Source organism: Rhyacophila brunnea, unplaced genomic scaffold, assembly GCF_057557595.1.
Source record: "Rhyacophila brunnea isolate RB1 unplaced genomic scaffold, BYU_Rbru_1.0 scaffold_20, whole genome shotgun sequence".
NCBI lineage: Eukaryota > Metazoa > Arthropoda > Insecta > Trichoptera > Rhyacophilidae > Rhyacophila > Rhyacophila brunnea.
Window position 1 is genome coordinate 17,596,184 of NW_028232860.1, and position 19,766 is coordinate 17,615,949.

At 33.1% G+C, this 19,766-nt stretch overlaps 2 protein-coding genes across 2 annotated transcripts in view; both read right to left on the reverse strand.

The window, feature by feature from the left end:
• Nucleotides 1-9,373, reverse strand: part of LOC147071307 (prolyl hydroxylase EGLN3-like) — a 32,664-nt gene extending 23,291 nt beyond the window's left edge. Inside the window, exons 1-3 of the mRNA XM_085947908.1 lie at nt 8,615-9,373; nt 6,741-6,860; nt 3,319-3,399 (exon numbers count right to left, since the gene is read on the reverse strand). Coding sequence (XP_085804034.1) covers nt 3,319-3,399; nt 6,741-6,860; nt 8,615-9,286 — 873 coding nt within the window. The 5' untranslated portion in view covers nt 9,287-9,373. The remainder of the gene's footprint in view (nt 1-3,318; nt 3,400-6,740; nt 6,861-8,614) is intronic.
• Nucleotides 9,374-14,571: 5,198 nt separating this feature from the next.
• CD98hc (CD98 heavy chain) overlaps nt 14,572-19,766 on the reverse strand; it is a 35,155-nt gene continuing 29,960 nt past the window's right edge. The window contains exons 10-12 of the mRNA XM_085948392.1: nt 18,249-18,358; nt 15,909-16,058; nt 14,572-14,848 (exon numbers count right to left, since the gene is read on the reverse strand). Coding sequence (XP_085804518.1) covers nt 14,767-14,848; nt 15,909-16,058; nt 18,249-18,358 — 342 coding nt within the window. The 3' untranslated portion in view covers nt 14,572-14,766. The remainder of the gene's footprint in view (nt 14,849-15,908; nt 16,059-18,248; nt 18,359-19,766) is intronic.

The following is a 19,766-nucleotide window of genomic DNA, read 5'->3' on the forward strand; positions in this document are numbered from 1 at the left end:
TATTCTTAAGTCGTGTAAAGATGACTAAAAAACGTTACGAATTTACTCGAAAAAGAAAACATGTCAACGAATATATTATTATTATTACTAATATAACAATAAACATAACATTAAATGGACGCATGTTGAATTTTTATGACAAATTATGTTTTGTTCTGCACGCGTCGTTTTCACAATCTGCACGTCGCGTAGTCACGATATTTTTAGACTCATGCCTCAGCTGAAGTATAGCCTTAAGACAATCCTTTTTCTTTAACCATGTCCACCCCTTAATTAGAGCACCACTTCTCCCGTCATTACAGCAACCCGTAAACTCTGTAGATAGTACCTAGATATTTAGCAGCCATACCAAAAATATGCTTGGAGCCTAATAATTATTAGTGCTCTTCCCTGTCGCATAATTCGAGCATAAGTGTTTATGAAATGGAGTTTCAATTTAAACCAAACACTGAATGCTTCAGCTAAGTACATGACAATACAATAAATAGTCGCTTTATTTATTCCGCGCACCACGGAGCCAATGCCCGAGGATTGGACTGAACAATTCGACTAAAGAAAGAAATGCATGCTGAGTTGGTCAAACGGAGGCAAACAACAACTATTGACAATGACAACACAAGTCAGCTTCGACGAATCACGTCGATCGATGCAATTGAAGCCTAACGAAAATGAAATGAACAGCTGACGTCATAATATTCGCGCGAAAACCGGCATTATAAAAGGCACCCACGCAAAAAATAACAAGTAGGACGTAGGTACTAAAGCTACTAACTCAAATAATCGGTTAAGATACACACATACAGGCCCATACTTCAGGCCCGATTTCGAGTATAAAATCAAAAATTAAAAGGTTGGTTTTTAATTTTAATAAAATATTTTGCACGAGCCTGTGTACTGGAAGCCAAGCGGGAATAGTGGCAATTTTCATGGGCGATTTCGACAAAATGCATGAATTTCAAGAAAGATAACCTAACCTAACCCAATAAATAATCCAGTATATATCGGCTATTTTCAAAAATTGTTCGCTTGATGGCTTTCACTAAACAAGACAAGAAACCAAATATTTGTGTAGGTATAAAACATTTGAGACGTGAGGCCATTCTTGAGCAGTAGAATCGTGGAATTCTTGAAAAATTTCGATTTATTTAATAACTATTAAATTGGGAAACAATATTCAAATTAAGCTAATTTATGGAACACCAGTAGAAACAATAAGAAACATAATCTTGAAAAAGTATGTATCATTCTTCTACGAAAAAGGCAAGGCATATTATGTATTATCATCTTGACTAGGTAATTAGAGATTCTGGAAATGGGACTCATTGAATACAACAGAATCAAAGAGGACGAATGAGAGAATGAATATTTCGATATACTTAATCAATAATCACTCAACACAGCAACAAAAATATCGAAGAAACTGTCGTTTTGACCCGGAATATATTAATATAGTCAAAATGTTAAGATCGAACACTATTACGGGAGATTTGAAAATGCACAATACCTATCATAAAATATTCAAAGTATCACGAAACTGCAATCAAATTCATTAAATATTTTACCATAAGTTGGCACAGATTATAAAGAAACGATTTAATAAAATTATTTATCGATAGCATTAGTTAGAGGAAAATCTGACAAATCAGCAGTAGGTACATATAATGCTAAACTGTTTCATCGCTAGATAATAAATACATCGAATCTCAATTGTCAATAATTAAAGATTGCAATTCCAGCTAACTAACTACAAATATTGTGAATAATCTCTAAGATTTATTTTATTGTCAATTCAATAATTTCGCGTAAGGGTGTGTTGACAGAAATTTGATTGGTTCAGGCTTTGTCTATGACATATGTATTGCAATTTCATTATCGATATAAAAAACATTTTAGTCTTGTACCGACATTTAAAAATCATCGTGAAATTAAGGGAAAGGTAATTCAACTCAATAGCCATATTTCATAAATATTTTGAAATCGAAATGTAACAAGAGTAAGGCAATGCCATCATCATTACATCGATCGTAGGCATAGATAAAAGGGAGTACGTGACGTTCGCAAGGTTTTGAGTTTTGACACACGTGAAGTTTCACGGGTATACCACCTCCGTCGCCTAATGAGAAAATAAATAATGCATTAGGTAATAATTAAAAGCGGTAGGTACGTTACAACACACTGCAAGATGTTGCATCCTATGTAATCACCGATGATAATATAAGCAATAACTCAACTCTATGTTCAGGTCAAGTGAATTAGATCATTGCGTATGATAGGTATGTAATTTATTTTATCACAACGCTTTATTCCGAATAGGGATTTTATCACAACGCTTTATTCTGAATAGGTACTGTATGAAATTACATAGGACAGCTGTTTCACGTCATAGTTCTATTTGGCCATTTGTATGGGATCCTTAAACATAACGACACGTAAAAATAATAAATAATTATTATAGAACTAAGATGAGGATTCAACAAACTGCACTTCGAATACTGTAGTTCGGTATGGAACCCCACTACATTTATCATGTCAATAGGTTGGAACGAGTGAAAAAAACTCACAAATTACCTTAATATTGACTTGCCTAATCACTATTCTTCCAAAATGAAACACTTTGAAAATGAAATCTTTACAAATCCAACATATTATTCATGACTTAATTCTATTTTTAAATAAATTAATTAATAATCATTCGAGTTGCCCTTAATTACTGTCAAAGATTAAGTTTAACTTACACAGGGTCAATAATATAGACCTAGAATATTATTCGTTCTCAAAACTTTTTACTTTTACACATTCGAACATATAAACCAATCTAAGTTACTAACATTCAGGTGGCTCGACTTCTGAATCTTCACGGTGATCGAATGGAACTGTTTTGTTCTCTTGCCTCTTTTAAATTAAGTTGCTCCAAAATTTAGCACTCATTGTAACTGAACGACTGTATTTTATTTCTTATATATCCCATCTTTTCTTCATATACACTTTTTATGTGTTTTGCAAGTACATACATATAGTTATTTTATTTTTTACTCTCTTATAAGTACTACGTGGGTGTTTTTTCTTTCAACCATTTTTAATAGCTCACTCCAATGTATTTTTCATAACTGTATTTATTAACATATTTTTAATTTGATTTAATTATGCTTTCTGTATAATACGGCTTTTCAATTTCTACAGGGATTTTCTTTGCATGGGAATATATTTTTAGCCATGGATAGGAACTCTTTTGAGACAGGCTAGTTTGTGGTTTTGGATTAAAGACAAAAACAAATCATAATATAAAAAATATGATTTAAAAAATAATTAATGACTCACCTTCGTTCTTCCGTTTATCGTATATCCCCCAAATTTTCCATTGTTGATCATTTTATTTGCTCGCATTATGATGTTGTCAACCTGTAAACAAAAAAAAATACAAACGTTATATAACATAACATGTATATTATTATATCCTCTAAAGTCTAAATCACTCGTTCTTAAATAGACAGCAACAAACACCACACTGAGATGGTTTTTAAATCTTATTGGCATGGATAGGTACCCTCTCACATACAAAATCTGAATATTAAACTAGACAATATATACTATCATAACAGCCCAAGTACAATAACACAAATTTGCATTAATCAACCGTAGTTATAACTATCAGTGATAGTGAACCTATGGGACTCATGTCACTGCTGACACGCAAAATAATTATAAAAAAAACCGGAACGCGCAATATCCTGCAACAGTTATCGAAGCCACCGACCTGACCGACCCGTCTTTTCACGGAGGCAGGCTAAAAAGAAACGTCCAACCTAATACAACTAGAAAAGAAAGAAATCTGACAACGAAGTACTTTTGTTAAATTAAAAAACTAGATTGTGGATAAAATTTACATTTCGGGCGTAAAAGAAGTTTGAAGATTTTTTTTCCGAGCAAGAGCTAAAAAAAGTTATTTACTTTCATTATGTACGAGTTTGTCAAGATAAACTTAAAACTACAGAAAAAATACCAAAAAACACAATTATCAACACGTTTCTCAATACCACGCACCTAAGCATAAAAATGTTCGCCACCCCTGTACTAGTAGCATTCAATCCATCCACGATTCACAAAATTTATTAAAGTCTATATTATTATTTAACTTCAGACGAAAATCACATGCAAAGTTCTTTTTTTCTTCTGCTGTTGCAAAATATTATTGGAACATCAAATCAATTTTTTTAATCTGGGGTTGGTTTGTTTCTTTCACCATAATACCTAGTCATTATATTTTACAAAAATGATTGTTGGTGACTTTTCGTAGCACGCCGAAGACATTGTGTAGATTGTAGTTAGATACTTCTTATCACTGCTTGTTTATGGTTATCTTAGAAACATGTCGAGAGAATTTCGCTTACTCTTGTTGACAATTATAAAATAACACCATTTACCACAAATAGACATATAACATTGTGCTGCGTACTTGTACAGATATCATTTTCTTATACCGTGATTATGAAGTAGTAGATTCAAGGAATGGTAAGTGCCGCCTATCTACTTTCTTATCTGTTCAACGAGTACCTACTTACGTGGTCATTGAAATAGATTTAAAAAAAGGTTAAAAGGCTTTCTTTTTAAATGAAACGTAAACCCTAACCTAACCTAATTATCTAAGAAATTACTAACTCCTGCGTTCTCACAGGTTTATTTTCACGCACAAACGTAAATAATGCATGCCGATTGCCCACTGTGCTCGTATGCATAGCTTGTGATTTCTTGACTTTTTCATTGTGTTTCGGTCGATTTTTTTTCCATTCAAATCATTCAATTCAATTCTTTCTGCCAAAAAAAAAATCACTGAGAACTTTAAGGAATTATGTTTAAGTTCAAAAGGGGAACTTTACTGTTTTTTTAAAAAATCCGGTTCCGGTCGGCAGCTTAGCAGTTAAAAATTTCTACAGAATCTCAGGAAATTAATTTCTTGAGACTTGAGATTAGCCTTCTCTGATTCTTTCTCCAGAAGAGACACCTCGATCACAAGACATATCGATTCCCCTCTCATACAAATTAGATTATTTCGTGAACATAATAAAAACATAGATGAAAGTGGTTGAAAAAATAAACTAGATCTACTATGTAATACGGGTCATCATTGCAAATCTGTGGTCATGTCTACACAGCGCTGTTTTGTCCTATTGTGACAACATGTGCACTTAAATATTGCCACATACAATTACATTGCATCATGGTCCCCGCAAGGGGGGGGGGGGGGTTGACAGGGCTCTAGCCTGGGGGCCCGGCGTGGCGAATTAACCAAATAAGTGAGATAAACACACATGACAAATTTTGTAACAGTAAAAAAAATCGCCTGCGGCGCTATTGTTCTTTATTAATATTTATATTTTAAAATATGTGGTTGTGCGATGTAATTTTTAATTGTGTCATTATTTGATAACTCCATTATTCAAGTGGAATTTAAGTATTAAAAAGACCCTTAATTTTACCATTAATACCATTTGGAAAACGCTACTGTAGAGCATCACACTGCCTTTAACCTTGGCGATAGGTAGGGGGCCCGACAAAGATCCTAGCCTTGGGGCCCGCTTCAGGATTTGGGGGCCATGCATTGCATACTGTAAGTACCTATATGGTCAAATAAAATTTGCCTGTATTCCAATAAGGGTGGATATTGGTTATTCGCGTTCACGCTTTTGACTTATTTCGCGAACGTATTCACTTTAATATTGAGATTTTTCTGTCAAAGGCAATGTACATTAATTATTAAGTCAATGATTAGGTATATTAATTATTATGATGGAGTGAGACAGTCCCGACTCCTGTTAGTATCTGATGGTTGTTTTATAATAAAATACATTACAATGTATGAAAGACCTTTTAAATGTACTTATATTTATATATTTTCATTTTCTAAATTCTGAAGCCAGTAATTCATTCATTCACACGGGACTTCCTTTAGCTTGAAGACAAAACAATAGAAAAAAGCATGGCAGTCATTTGCATCATGCACCGAAAAATACGTGAATATTATATATTGGGATGGTTCCTTGAAATAATGGGGAACATTTTACAAAGCATCAAAAAGATATATTGGAAGGTTTTAGAAGACTTTCTTGACGATTTGGATGACTTCAATTATTATTAATTGTGGAAATAAGACTTTCATATTATACGCAAGACATTTTCTTTGGCAGTATCAACTTTATAGGGATAGTGGTGGGTAGGTGCTTTAGGGAATCTTGTTGTGTTATTTTACATGAAACGTGTTCCTTATTATATAGATGCCAGCATAAAGTCCCTAATTAAAAAGAATTCGATCGATTCGAAGAGGCAGATCGAAAAGTTAAACTGAAATATTATACAAACATTACTAAGTATATTCTTATTTAGGAGTTTAAAATCTCCGATCCAGAACTATTAATTCATCACAATCGTGTGCAGAATCACCGAAAAGCATTCTTTCAAAGTCTCAACATAAAACATGTATTTGTATGACAGAGCACCAGAAAACTAACTGAGTCACAAAGGTAGTATATTTAAAGAAAATCCATTTGTCGCATAAGTTTATTTCGCGGATAATAAAAAAGTCGCAATTTTCTTTCATCTCGTTAACTATATATATTTTTTAATAAATCGTGTTCGATTTGATTATTTTAAATCGCCATTGTAGATTAATATTGTGGGAGGGGTGGCAATTTTCAGATTAATTCAATTCTTTTTAAAGTCTGTATTAGTTGAAATAAATGTTTTACCTGGTGGATCAGCTGGCCTATGTGAGTGCACTTTGGCTCCTTTCCGTCGATCCACGTGATCTGGTCTCCGCGGATTGTCTTCAAGTCTCTTCGCCTCGTGCTCAACACCACTTGGCCATCCTGGGGGGAAAAAACCACATTAATTTTATTTCACAATATCTACCTATACCAATTCAGAGATGTATGACCAAGCTAGGTATCATGCCACAATGACTCTACACTCACTACAGTGAAAAGATTCAGTTATAGTGACGACTCGTGGGGATAGACAGGTCATGCACTGTTTAAATGCAGCACATTTTAAGAGAGGAGGCAAATAAAGGAAGGAATGTGAATACAGTGGATATCGTGTTTTGTCAGTACTCAGTAGGACATTATTTCATTAAACAATGTTTGTTACTATCCATAAAACCCAAGGTTTATAAAAAATCATATGTAGGAAATACACACATATTAGAAGTCCAACGTAAGTAGAGGAAGGACAGATTCTTCTGTCATATTCATGACAAAATCACTTTGGAATGATATAGTGTCATATTCTGAAAGTAACGATCCCAACCTAAATGAGTCGCCTACACTGCCACATGAATCTGACACCATTCTACCAATGTATTTTTTTTTTTTTTATTTCAGTTTTCTATGCATTCCAGTAATCTGTCACCATCAGGTTTCATGTAAGTAGTGCCGGATTATTGAGATTCTATTCTACTCCATTAGAACTTTTGAGAGTAGCTACAACATACCTACTTAAGTACTCCAAAAACTCCAAAAATGTTGTCGAATGATTCTGTGTGCAAAAGGAAAAAGGCGATAAGTCTATAATCACTACTTTTCAGGAGCTAAAAAAATAATGATTTTTGGACCACTTTATATGGGAACTCCTACGTTTCTGTGTGAAATTTAATAATTCAGAGACGTTGATATCATCCTAATTCACATTATTTATGGCTCATCTGGCATATTTAACTCATTTTTCAGTTTTTAGGACTGTTGCTCTTTTCCTTTGCACATAGGATTATTATTACATTATTTGTTCATTTTAAATAATCGAGAATACAGTGGGTTATAAATAATAACATAATCTGAGACTACAAACAGAAGGGGGGGGGGGGTATTCTGGGTGAGGTATTATTGATTTGGAAATGTATCACTGCCTTAAAACATGGATTTGAGAAATAATTTGATGTATTACTGCACTATTTTATGTAGTTATTTATGTAAATAAAAAGATTGAAAAGTGATCCAAAGTTTGAGAGATTGGAATTATTATTAATTATTGCAAAATAAATTATTTTTCTACAATAGTTTAATTGATGAGTTATATGAAGAGGGTGAACTAAAGACCAAAAATTGATAACCAAAAGATGTCTTAAAAGTTTAAATTTATAAAAGAACTGTGACAGCAACTCAATTCAGTAAACAATAATAGTAAGTTTACTTAAAAATTGATTAATATGTAGGTATTTCAATTTGTAAACAGTACTTCAAAGACAATCATAATGGGTGATTTTATATACTTACCTATTTATTGTGTATAAAATAAATTAGTTAGCTATTAATATTGTTTTTTTTTTTATTGTAACAGGAAAAAACATTTTTTTAATTCTTAGGCATGCATTTAATTACAATTTACATAAAGATTTCTAAACTTTTACTTATTATTCTTAAACATTTCAACGATTTGATTAATACAGAAATGACCACAAAGCATAATTTATAAACATTAAAAAGTAATGTTTACACTGTGGCAGGTACCTACCTAATGTAAACAATGATAGATTCAAGTTCTTTTAATAGATCAAGTTGCATGATTGAGTTATATTTAGCAAACGATGGGGTGTAGATGCCATTATGTTGCCAATTGGTGAACTTGCCTTGAATACACCAGCCGAGTACATGTCCAGGACTTCTTGCAGCACTGCATGACCTCTGGTCATTCCTAAAAAGTTGTCCAACACACACAATCCGTAAGTATTCATGTCTCTTATCACGCTCCGGCATATTTCTTCGCCAGCCTCCTGGTTCTCTTTACCGAAATTGTTTTTGTTGTGCAAGAAGGGAGGCAGACCCGAGCTGTACTCCCCCGTCAGAGATATCTCCGGAAACTCTTTAAACTCGTGGCGTCTATCGGGAAACACATTTTCACCAGAAATGGGCATTGTATTTTCTATATTCGCCGTGCTAATCGAATCGGGGATACCGTCGGAATACTTTTCACTCGTGTCCGTTTTGAATTCTAACGAAGCACTCAACGTCTCGGCGTTGGAACTTAAAATCTCCGATTCGGACGACCCTTCGAATGTTATTGTATTATTACTATTCACCTCCCGATATGACACTTCATCTGACGTATTATCGCGAATATTGTAAGCGGCAGACGGTGCATTTTGACTTTGAAGGCCCTTTTTACACTGAGCTTTGTGCCGTTTCCAATCGAGTTTTTGATGTTCTCTACTACAATATAATACTAATTTACAACGTGAACACCTAAGAAGTTTATCACTCTCGCCGCAGATCTCACACGCACCTTCGACGGCCGAATTCATTCTGACCTCTCGACGCAAACTGCAAACCGAAGTTTGACAGGCAAGGCACAAAAAATACTGACAGTCCGGCCATATTCGATTCGAATCACCTTCGGCAAAGTCAAATATCTCTCTTGTTTACTAACAATGTACGATAAAGTTGACGAATTTTCTTATAACAAATATTATTTACTCTGTAAAAATAATTTTATTGTTATGCATTATAAGCGGTGAAATTATAAAACGTAATTAATAAAACATGTATATTAAGATATCTGTTTGTCTTCAGATAGCATTCTTGTTGTTGGCCAAACTGCCAGAGCGGCACATTTAAATTAGATTTTTGTTTTTTGAATCGTCCATAGGTATTTCTATCCCACCTAACTTAATTTTTAATGGTAATTATGGAAAATTTCGGATGACATAACAATATAATAATTTGCCATTTTATTTCTTCGAATATTATAACTAAATTCACAAAAATTAACAATACAAGCTTATTTAAATGTAGAAATTTCTTCTTTACTGTATTATTAGATTCTTGCTAGGTAGAACACGGAAAGCATTGTGCCATCGCGTTCAACTATTGCAAGTTTTCAATGAGAGTGAACGAGATGGACGCTGAAGCGGGGGGGAAACCGGCACGCCAGCTTATAGAAGACAGACTCAACCTAGTTACAAAATATTTTCATTAAACAATTGTGTTTGTTGTCATTTTGTATAACAAATAATATTATAATGAACTTATAAATAATACCTACATAGTGCATAGTAGTTAGTTAGCTGTAGATAGTAGGTATGCAATTCCATTTATCTCGTTAGCATTTACTTAAATAACTATTACTATTACTTAGATACATAGATTGATAGAATTATGTCCGATTGCACAATAGTGAAATAACAATTTCTTTGAATATAATAATTACCTACTACTTACTTACTTCACCCTGTCACGTTCTAGTATTGAGGCATACTACACGCCACTTACCTCAGTCCATCGCCACGTCTCACACCTACCGCATGTAAGATCTGTACTGCGTAGATACCTTTTATAGCACTGCTACAATGTGAGGGAGAGTCGGCCATGGCAATAGAACCCTTGATGTTACGTAGGGTCAAAAACTAATATACTTTCGTAGTGTCATTGAAGTGTATACTGACGTAAGTATATAAATCGCAAAGTGTAGAATACCATACTCGATCCAAATTAGGATGAATTATACCTGGAATATACATGCTGTCCCGCTTTGACATTTCTGTCGCCAAAAGTCCGTCGTGTCCAAAAGAATTTAGTGCAGTACCATGTTGTATTTAATAATATCAACATTTAAAGAGAAAAAAATAAAAAAATCAAGACGATCTGGAAAATTCACATGTTGTTTTTCAACGTGTGTTTGGACCAAGCAAAGCCTGAACAAAAAAAATAATAAGTGCGAGTGAGAAATCATTCAGCATGCTTATATCTCCGTAATATGCGTTAGAGTAAGATAGAATTTTTGCGGCTTTTTTCTACACATCGCCGTTAAATATTGATTTGAATGACTACATCAATTTAAAAACTGCGAGCATGTGCTGCTGAAATTTATTGTTTTTGTATTAAATATAAAGTTAGTGGCAATTATTTTTAGTTAATTTGGTAGAAAATATGCTTAACTATATTGTGTTTAAATTTGGTAGTGAGAAGCACTATCATAGTATAACGTTTCATAGTTCAAGTTAATAACAATAAAATGAGGTTCTACTGTTCGTTATACGCAAGAAACATGGCTTCATTTTGCCAAACAATCGCCACCTTCTTTATATTATAACTCTGAGGGACCAAGAGTGTGCTTTTCAATACCGAACTTTAACTTATGTACGCATCACATTTTAGTGGGACTCAGTAATGATGCATATATTTGTAATAACGGAAGTAGACTGTTTCATAAGATATTTAAAATATGAGTTAGAATAGTTTAGTTGCCTAGTCATAACTCACATATTCCAAAAATCGAGTTTTGAGATAATCGCAAAAAAACAACAAAGCACTGTTGCTACTTTTGTAATTAGAAGAAAACTATTGAACTCCGTTGGATAAATGACTGAGTGAGTCGTTTTACATTATTTTTTTTAATACATATAATACTCCTAAGGCTGCAGACACACAGCACACTATGATAAATAGAGCTCCCCAATATGTGCTCACATTATTCATTGAAAAATATGAGAATTGACACCAACAGTCAACTTTGTCAATGATTTTCACATGGTTTAAAATGACTTTTGATACCCAACAATTTTTTTTATATAGATTGACGCCTTTCAAATCACTTGGTATGTTTATCTCAAAAATGACAAAATGTGAGTTATGACTCTAGGCGACTCAGTTCTGCATTCAGCTGTTAGTTATTGAAACAAACACTATCAGTCAATGTTAGCCAACTGCAGTTACTATTTATCACAAAACATGATAAATCCACTTTATAACTTTCAGTCATTGTATAAATAATAAACGGTGAGTCACAGATTCTAACCCATTGCTGGTCAAACAAATGTATATTGTTTTTCAATATCCAATGGTATGGGCGAATAACTTACTATTCATCATAACAAAATCTGTTCATACAACCTTCACTTTGTGAAGGGCATATGCTCCACTTTGGATCGAACATGGTAATTTACTTTACTTCAATTATTAAAATGGGATTTTTTGTTCAAAAATGGTGCCATTTTCGCCTCTAATCAGAACATTATCCACTCATAGAGTGAGGTTAAATTAACAGACCATTTCTACGACGAATGGTTGTTAGATATTTGCTCTACTTATTACATCCAAACACAAAATTGACTTGTGGACGATGTTGTGTTTGTATAGTATCGTATCATGTCCTGTCTACAATGGCTCATAACACTTCCAGCTATGTGGACAACATAATGCAGTAAGGTGTCTCAAACGAATCTCAAACATTATCTTCAAGCCAACCGGATTCCGGCGCCACTAAATAATATCTATACAGTGGAGCTAGGGAATCCAATCCCGAGCCAAAATTCTGATCCCGGGATTTCGGTATTACAATTTGACAATCCCGGGATTGGCATTTTTTTCCATTGTTAATATAAAATTTTTATATTTACAAATAACATTGATAAAATCGGTCAAAAATAAATCTAGTATAATTTATACTATTTAAGACATTTATTGTTAATATTGTATACGTTCAATCTTGGAAATACATAAGTTTAATGGTGTAAATAATATTGTAATATAAATAATAATGTGAATTTAATATGAGATTGCTGTTTCTGATAGTAAAGACATAATGAATGGATTAGCGAGATTTAAAATAGTAAAGCTAATAATCATGGCGTACTTATGGCCTTTCCGCATCATAAATCTAATTAGTCAGCCAAATATGAAACTGCCGTAAAACGTATATCATGGTAGAATTACTATGTTAAAAGTGCGAAGCATTGTTTTCTCCAATCTTTCTCATTTTTAATAATTCATGTGAAAAAATAAAATGAATCGGCAACCTACACATGGGTATAAATCAAACTTCATTCAAACTCAGTTTATTTCTAATGTAGTTATTTTTCTGTTTTATTTTATTTTCCATAAAAATTGATAAAAAAATCAATCCCGAAATCCCGGGATTTTGTTTATCAATCCCGGGATTCATAGGTATCGAAAATAGCTCGGGATCCCGGGATTGGAATCCCTAAGTGGAGCTATGTGGTGCCCATATATGCTCTGATTAAGAGGACAAAGCAGATAAATAAAATGGCTTACTTTACTCTAAACCAGTAGCAAAATCATTTTTACCATTTTGTGGACACTACTACTTGGTTTCTATTTAATTGTATACTTACGCTCTTATTGAATTCATGCCGTTTTATAGTGCAGAGTTTTCCAACTGCTGTGCCGCGAGTGATTGGGAAGTGTGCTGCATACAGTAAAATTTAAGCAGCTACACAAAATCACGCGATTCATTTCTTTCGGTGTGATGACATTGAAATTTAAATTATTTATAGAAAAATACAATGATCGAACTGCTATGTAATAATAATATTATACTGATAAGAGTCAATTGAGTTAAATCTAATATCATGCTTTAGAAAAATTAGTTTTTCTCTACTTATATTTCACAGCATCCTCCTTTGATAAGAGACTGCGTTTGTGTGTTTTGTTTTCTGTATTTTCCATTGCACAAGATTTGTTAGATAGCTATTTTTTTACCATAAAGATCCAATGGGTCTCCACAGAGTAGAGGTGTATCAACAATATTTTTGTTTTTACAAGAAATGGATGTTAGCCACTTGCTCCAACCAATTAGGTCCATACTCGTCACACCAAACACACATTGAAAAACATGTGAATTTTCAAGACATAAATTAAATTGTTAAATTGAAGTTTTCACAAAGGTACAGTGGAACCCCGATTTTACAAGCCCGGATTTCAGGTTTTCCCACTATTTGTGGGTAGTTTCTGCAGCCCCGTATCATTGAGTACATTTAATTCTACAATTTAGATCTTGAAATATCCAAAATTCAATTAAACGCATAGCAATCATTGAAATAAATTGCAGACACATGTGTTTCTATTCATAGAGATGTCTGTAGTGCCGAAGGTTACAGTGTGATTGGTGGGTGTTATTTTATTTCAGCCAATTAGAGGTGGTTTTGACCCGTATGTTATGGGTCATTAAATTCTTATAGTTTACATGACTTGTAAGTTTTGTTTTTATTTACACCCATTCAAATGTCCCAGCAAAGAAAGATATTATCAATTCAAGAGAAAAGGAACATTGTCAATAACGAGAAAAAACACATTGACATGATAATGCACCAAAATTGTATAATTTTTTTTAAATCTTTAATACAGCCAAATTAACATTTTCCCTCTTTTTATCAGTCTTTTCAAAAATGTAAAAAAGGGGTTACACGGTATAATGCAGTGTTTTCCAAACAGTTTCCGCAAGCTTCTTTAGTCTCCAAGTATGTACTACTTGCTGACTTTTTTGTAATTAAATAAAACATTTCCATCATCCATCCATCCATCAATAAGAAAATTAAATATATGCATTTTATAGATTTAGCTAATCATAAAGTGTAAAACTTATCATTTTTTTACCTCTATTAGTGTGGCAGTATTCCCAAAGATTTTAAGTTTTTTAGGATTTGAAGAGTTCCTTCAACCGTAAAAGTGATGAATCTCTGATCTAATAATGGATGTGTCAATTTATTTTTATTTATGGAGGTGTAAAAATTGTTGAACGGAATAAGTTACAGGATTTTCAGGAGTAAACTTTTAAAATAAAACCAGCATATGAATGAATATACCAAATGTCTTTTATGCTTGCAAAAAATATAAAAATTGTATTACATACCATACATGAACAAAGTTTTCATGTAAAGAATTACATTGTAATATTCTAGAGTGAATTGAATAAAAAAGCATATCTTTCAATGTTAAATGCATTGTCAGACTCAGGTCAATTGCCATGTGGTAAACAAGTTTGGATTTAATCCTCTTTCTTGGGGACATATGTGAGGACGATGACTGATTCCGCGGAAACCAGTACCTTGTCGGAAGGCATTTTACCCCTGGAACAAAAAATAACAAATTATATAGGTCACTCAGCATGGAATTTCAATGTCATGTCAAATCAAAACGGCGAAAAACATGGATTTATAAAATAGGATGACAGATATGAAAACCTTAATTAGTAATGAAACGCTGCTTTCTGCAATCAAAATTGTTGCCATTTTTAAAAATTCCGATTGCCTTATAAATATTGACAAAAATTATAAAACAATTTAATGGTTACTTTATCAGTGGTTAATTAAATGAAATTACGCATCGTGGATACAGTATACCAACGGGGGTCTTCTCATTTGTATATTATTTTGCAATAAAATCATGTTTGTTTAAATAAAAAATGAAAAAATTTCAAATTGAAAAACAATGTGTAGTCAGACCCAGGATTCGAAACTGGGATCTGGGATTCACGACATAAGCTGACGCGTAAGCCGCTCGACCATCGTGGACAATATTTAATTTATCCCAGAAAAATAAGTTACTTGGTTGGCCTAAAAAGATCGTGGCTAGGCATCGCGGGTGCAAATGACGCATGCCGACTGAAATATAATTTGTCATATAAATCCAACATGCGTCCATTTAATGTTCTGTTTATTGTTCTATTAGTAACAATAATATATTCATTGACATGTTTTCTTTTTCAAGTAAATGGGTAACGTTTTTAGTCATCTTTACACGATTTAAGAATTAATACCCCCGTCGCCATCACGAAACAAATTGACGTATTTACACCTCGATGTTCGCTCTCAGACTGCAAGCGAGTCCAAAATTTCGTCGAGCCTAGAGTTGAAAATTATTTGCTGTTTCACTGAAGTATCGCCTTAAATGGGTTTTCAAAGATTCAGGAATTTACTATTCATGATAATGTATAAAATGAGTTCAGATTCACCATATTATATAAAAATTACTTTACAACACGTGTTCCGCTCACATGGTTATTGAGTACCAAAATTTACATTTGAGTTTATGTAATATTATAATTGTCAATAATGGCGCGACCTAGACAATTTAAGACATCGCTGTCATGATCTTCAGTAGTAGATACAAAAAAAAAAGAATTCTTACTTTGGTATAACGTTCTCCTCAACATAATTGCGACTGAGCAAGTGCACGGTGAGCTCTGGAGGCACTTTGTCGATGGCAGTGGTGTTGACAGCTACCGCCTCATTTCCAGGATTGAACAACACCACACATCCCGGGTTACCAGATTTCAATCTAAACAAAGACAATTAGCTGATGTAGACATTATATTATTAACACTTTAAATGGGTATACACACTAATCCACTACCGGATATCCACTAACGGAATGTAAAAAATGAGACATCCTGCTGTTTTTTTATTCTACATCAGTAGTTTCCAAACTTTATGTTACTAAGCATCCCTTTTAAAAAAATCTAATCTTGGCGCCTCCCCCTTTATTTCATTAAATAATACAGACACCTTTTTAAATAGCCAAAAATGTACTACTTAATACAATAAAGAAAAAAAACTTAATTAAGTATAAAATTAAACAAGATTTTACTAAGTACTTTTATTATATTCAATTTTAAAATAATTTGTTTTTCATGCGATGGATGTGCTTGTTTCTTAGCACAAAGTGCTTTTCTTCTACTAAACGGGGTCGATATTTGGATTTCATTCCAGCTAACGTAGAAAATCCCGTTTCACATAAAAATATGATGTTACGAATGGTATAGCAGTACCTACTTTACTTACAACTTGCATTGCTTTCTTGACAAAGTATTATATTATTTCTTCACTTCGATTCAATCAAAATTGGACTAGGGTTTTTGTTTCAATGAATTATCGCATGACAATTCTATCAATTTTTGCCTTTTCAATGTCAATCCAAATTCATCATCGTTCATTGACAAATGGATTCTATCATGGGCCCCATTCCTGAAACGGGCCCCCAGGCCAAAATCTTTGGCGGGCCCGCCTACCTATCGCTAAGGTTAAGGACAGTGTAGTGCTCTAAAGTAATGTTTCCTAAATTATACACGGGAGTTATCATTTAAGTACCTATACCAATCATCATATAGGTATCACATCAAATTGCAATGCACAACTACTTATTTAAATTATGTAATAGTCTTAAAACAAAGTAGCGCCGCGCCGCAGGCGACTTTTTTAAAGCTATTAGATTAAATTTGTGATGTCTGTTATGCCCGGGCCCCAGGCTCTTTATAAACTATGCATTTGCAAACTGCAAACCTGTGGCTACATTTGTGTTAAACTTTTCGCACCTCCCTTTGCAACACTCCACGCCTCCTAGTTTGGAAATCGCTGTAATAAATTACGTAATATGTAACATGATAATTTCTTCCATTTTAGTAGCAATCACTCCCAACCATGCGATCATTGGTCAAATTACAAATCATCATATTGTGAGTACGAGATTGAATAATTTGTGGATGGTGATTATTTGATGTTCTGGGACAATTATAAAATGCAAGAAAATGAAATTAATTTTGCTAAAATTGTCTTACCGTGTCCTATCGGTTCCGGAAGGCGGTATTAAAAATAAAGAAAACAATGTTAGAAAATGAATCATGGAAATTTTACCACGGCAGACAATAATGAAATTGGCCGCAGTACAAAAACCAAATTATATTTTAATTCCAGGATTTTTTTTTTTTTTTTTTTTTTTAAATAATTTCATTGTTTGTTTTATGGTTGCTGCATTATTAAGGAATGGTTAAAAATTAATACACTGGTGATATAAAATCAATTGGCTGTAAATTTAAATTATTTAAAATTCTTAAGGAGACAATCGAATCAAATGCTTGACTTTTATCATTTCTCGAAATAAGAATATTTATTTTCTCTAGAATGCGAGACTGGTTTTTTGATTTCTCAAAAATTTGACATTATTATGTGATAGGATTAATTATCTCTTGCCAAAATAAAAAAAAAATACTTTTTTCGGTATTTTTTTTTATGAGAAATAAAAAAAAATTAAGAAATTCCCTTTCGCAGGTTTTTTTGCTTTTCTAAAAAGTTTTTTACTGGTGAATTTTTAAAATTCCAGTTATGAAAGGCAGCTTAACCTATTAACAATCTCTCGATATTATTGTCAATGATTTCTTGAGAAATTCTTGAAATTTCAAAAAAATTATTTCTTGAGATTCGAGATTGGCCTTAATCATCTCAACAATTCTTGAGACGAGATTTCTCAACCACAATCTCTACTCCAATCAGCAAACACTATTTGGGATGAAACAATTGATAATTAAATTCAGTATCGCAGATAATTTATTGTATAATTTTGTCCATTCATTCGTATGTGCTGTCAATTATTGTCTGGGTGCTGTTAGAGATGACTAATATAAAACAGGAATTAATGTACCCATCTAAAACAGATTTGAAAAATATCTTTAATAAAATGAGTGAGAGTGGTGACCTGGTGAAGGAGAAGACTGTCTCGTTGGCCAGCAAGAAAGTCTTGTAGTCCCCATGCAGCATGCTGGGCATGGCTCGCAGCGCCACCAGCTCCAAGTATTCATGTTTGTCCTGAAATTATTGAAAACTGAATGATTAAGTAATTGTTCAAACATGTCATCAGTTACAAAAGTAACTGAATACAGACAACCCTTGTTGATTGCAGGGGATACTGAACAAAGTCACAATAAGCAAAATTTCGCGATATAATTAACTATTTAATAATATTCAACGAATAATTCACAAGATTTGAGAATGTAACATTCTTTATTTTGAACAAGTGTAAGTATGATATAACTAAAATTTGGAGCGATCCAGATGTCGGTTAATAATTAGGGCACTTAATTGATACCTTAATTCAAAACCGATAGCCAAAATTAATCCATTTTGATAAGCATTTCTTGTAATAACTACTAGTTAATTTCGTCATAATTAAATAGGATGCCCGTAGTTTAAACTGGTAAAGCAGATTACACAAAGCACAAGTACAGGTTCAAATCCTGTCAGGCATTGTATCTAGGCTACTAAATCTAGTAGGTATCTGAGGTGTTTTTTTTTTAATTATGTCAAAATTAGTAATAGCTATGGTCGACATTTCCGAAGATGGGTTTATAACCTGAAACAGCTGTCGACGTAAATGACTCAACTAATACAAACAATAATAAAACTATACAACAAAATTGCACAACATTATCCCTGCAAAGTATGTATGTACAGTAAAACCTCGTTAAGGTGACGCATCAGTGAAACGCCAAATAATTTTTAACTGTACGCGCGACGAAATTTTGGACTCGCTGCCATTCACTGAGAGAATGTTGACCCGGGAACACGTCACTTTGCTGCGTGATGGCGACGGGTCAATTAATTCTAAAATCGTGTAAAGATGACTAAAAACGTTACCCATTTACTTTAAAAAGAAAACATGTCAATGAATATATTATTATTGTTACTAATAGAACAATAAACAGAACATAAAATGGACGTATGTTGGATTTATATGACAATTAATATTTCGTTTGACAGGCGTCATTTTCACCCGCCACCCGCAATCCGCGCATCGCCTAGCGACGATCTTTTTAGACCGTGCCTCAACTAATGCATGGCCTTAATACGAATTCCATGGGACCGGAAATCGAAAAAAAAATCGAATTACGAATTGTATGGGGGGAAAATATAAAAATTTGGAAAAAAATTTTTTTTTGATTTTCATTAATTTCGTATCTTATCATAGATAGTGCCTACTGAATTGGGTAATAAAAAGTCAGGATTATTTTTATTACCATCATAAAATAAGTAATTTTTGATGTTTTAAGAAAAGTCTGCCACAATTTTCAATGACTGGCTCATGAAATAGTGTACTTTATTACGATTAATTGAATATTTTTATAAGCCAGGGACGATTAACTTTAATTCTTATTAACTTCGAATTCGAAATTCGAATTAAAGGTATGGTTTTATATGAAAATAATTTTCAAGGGAC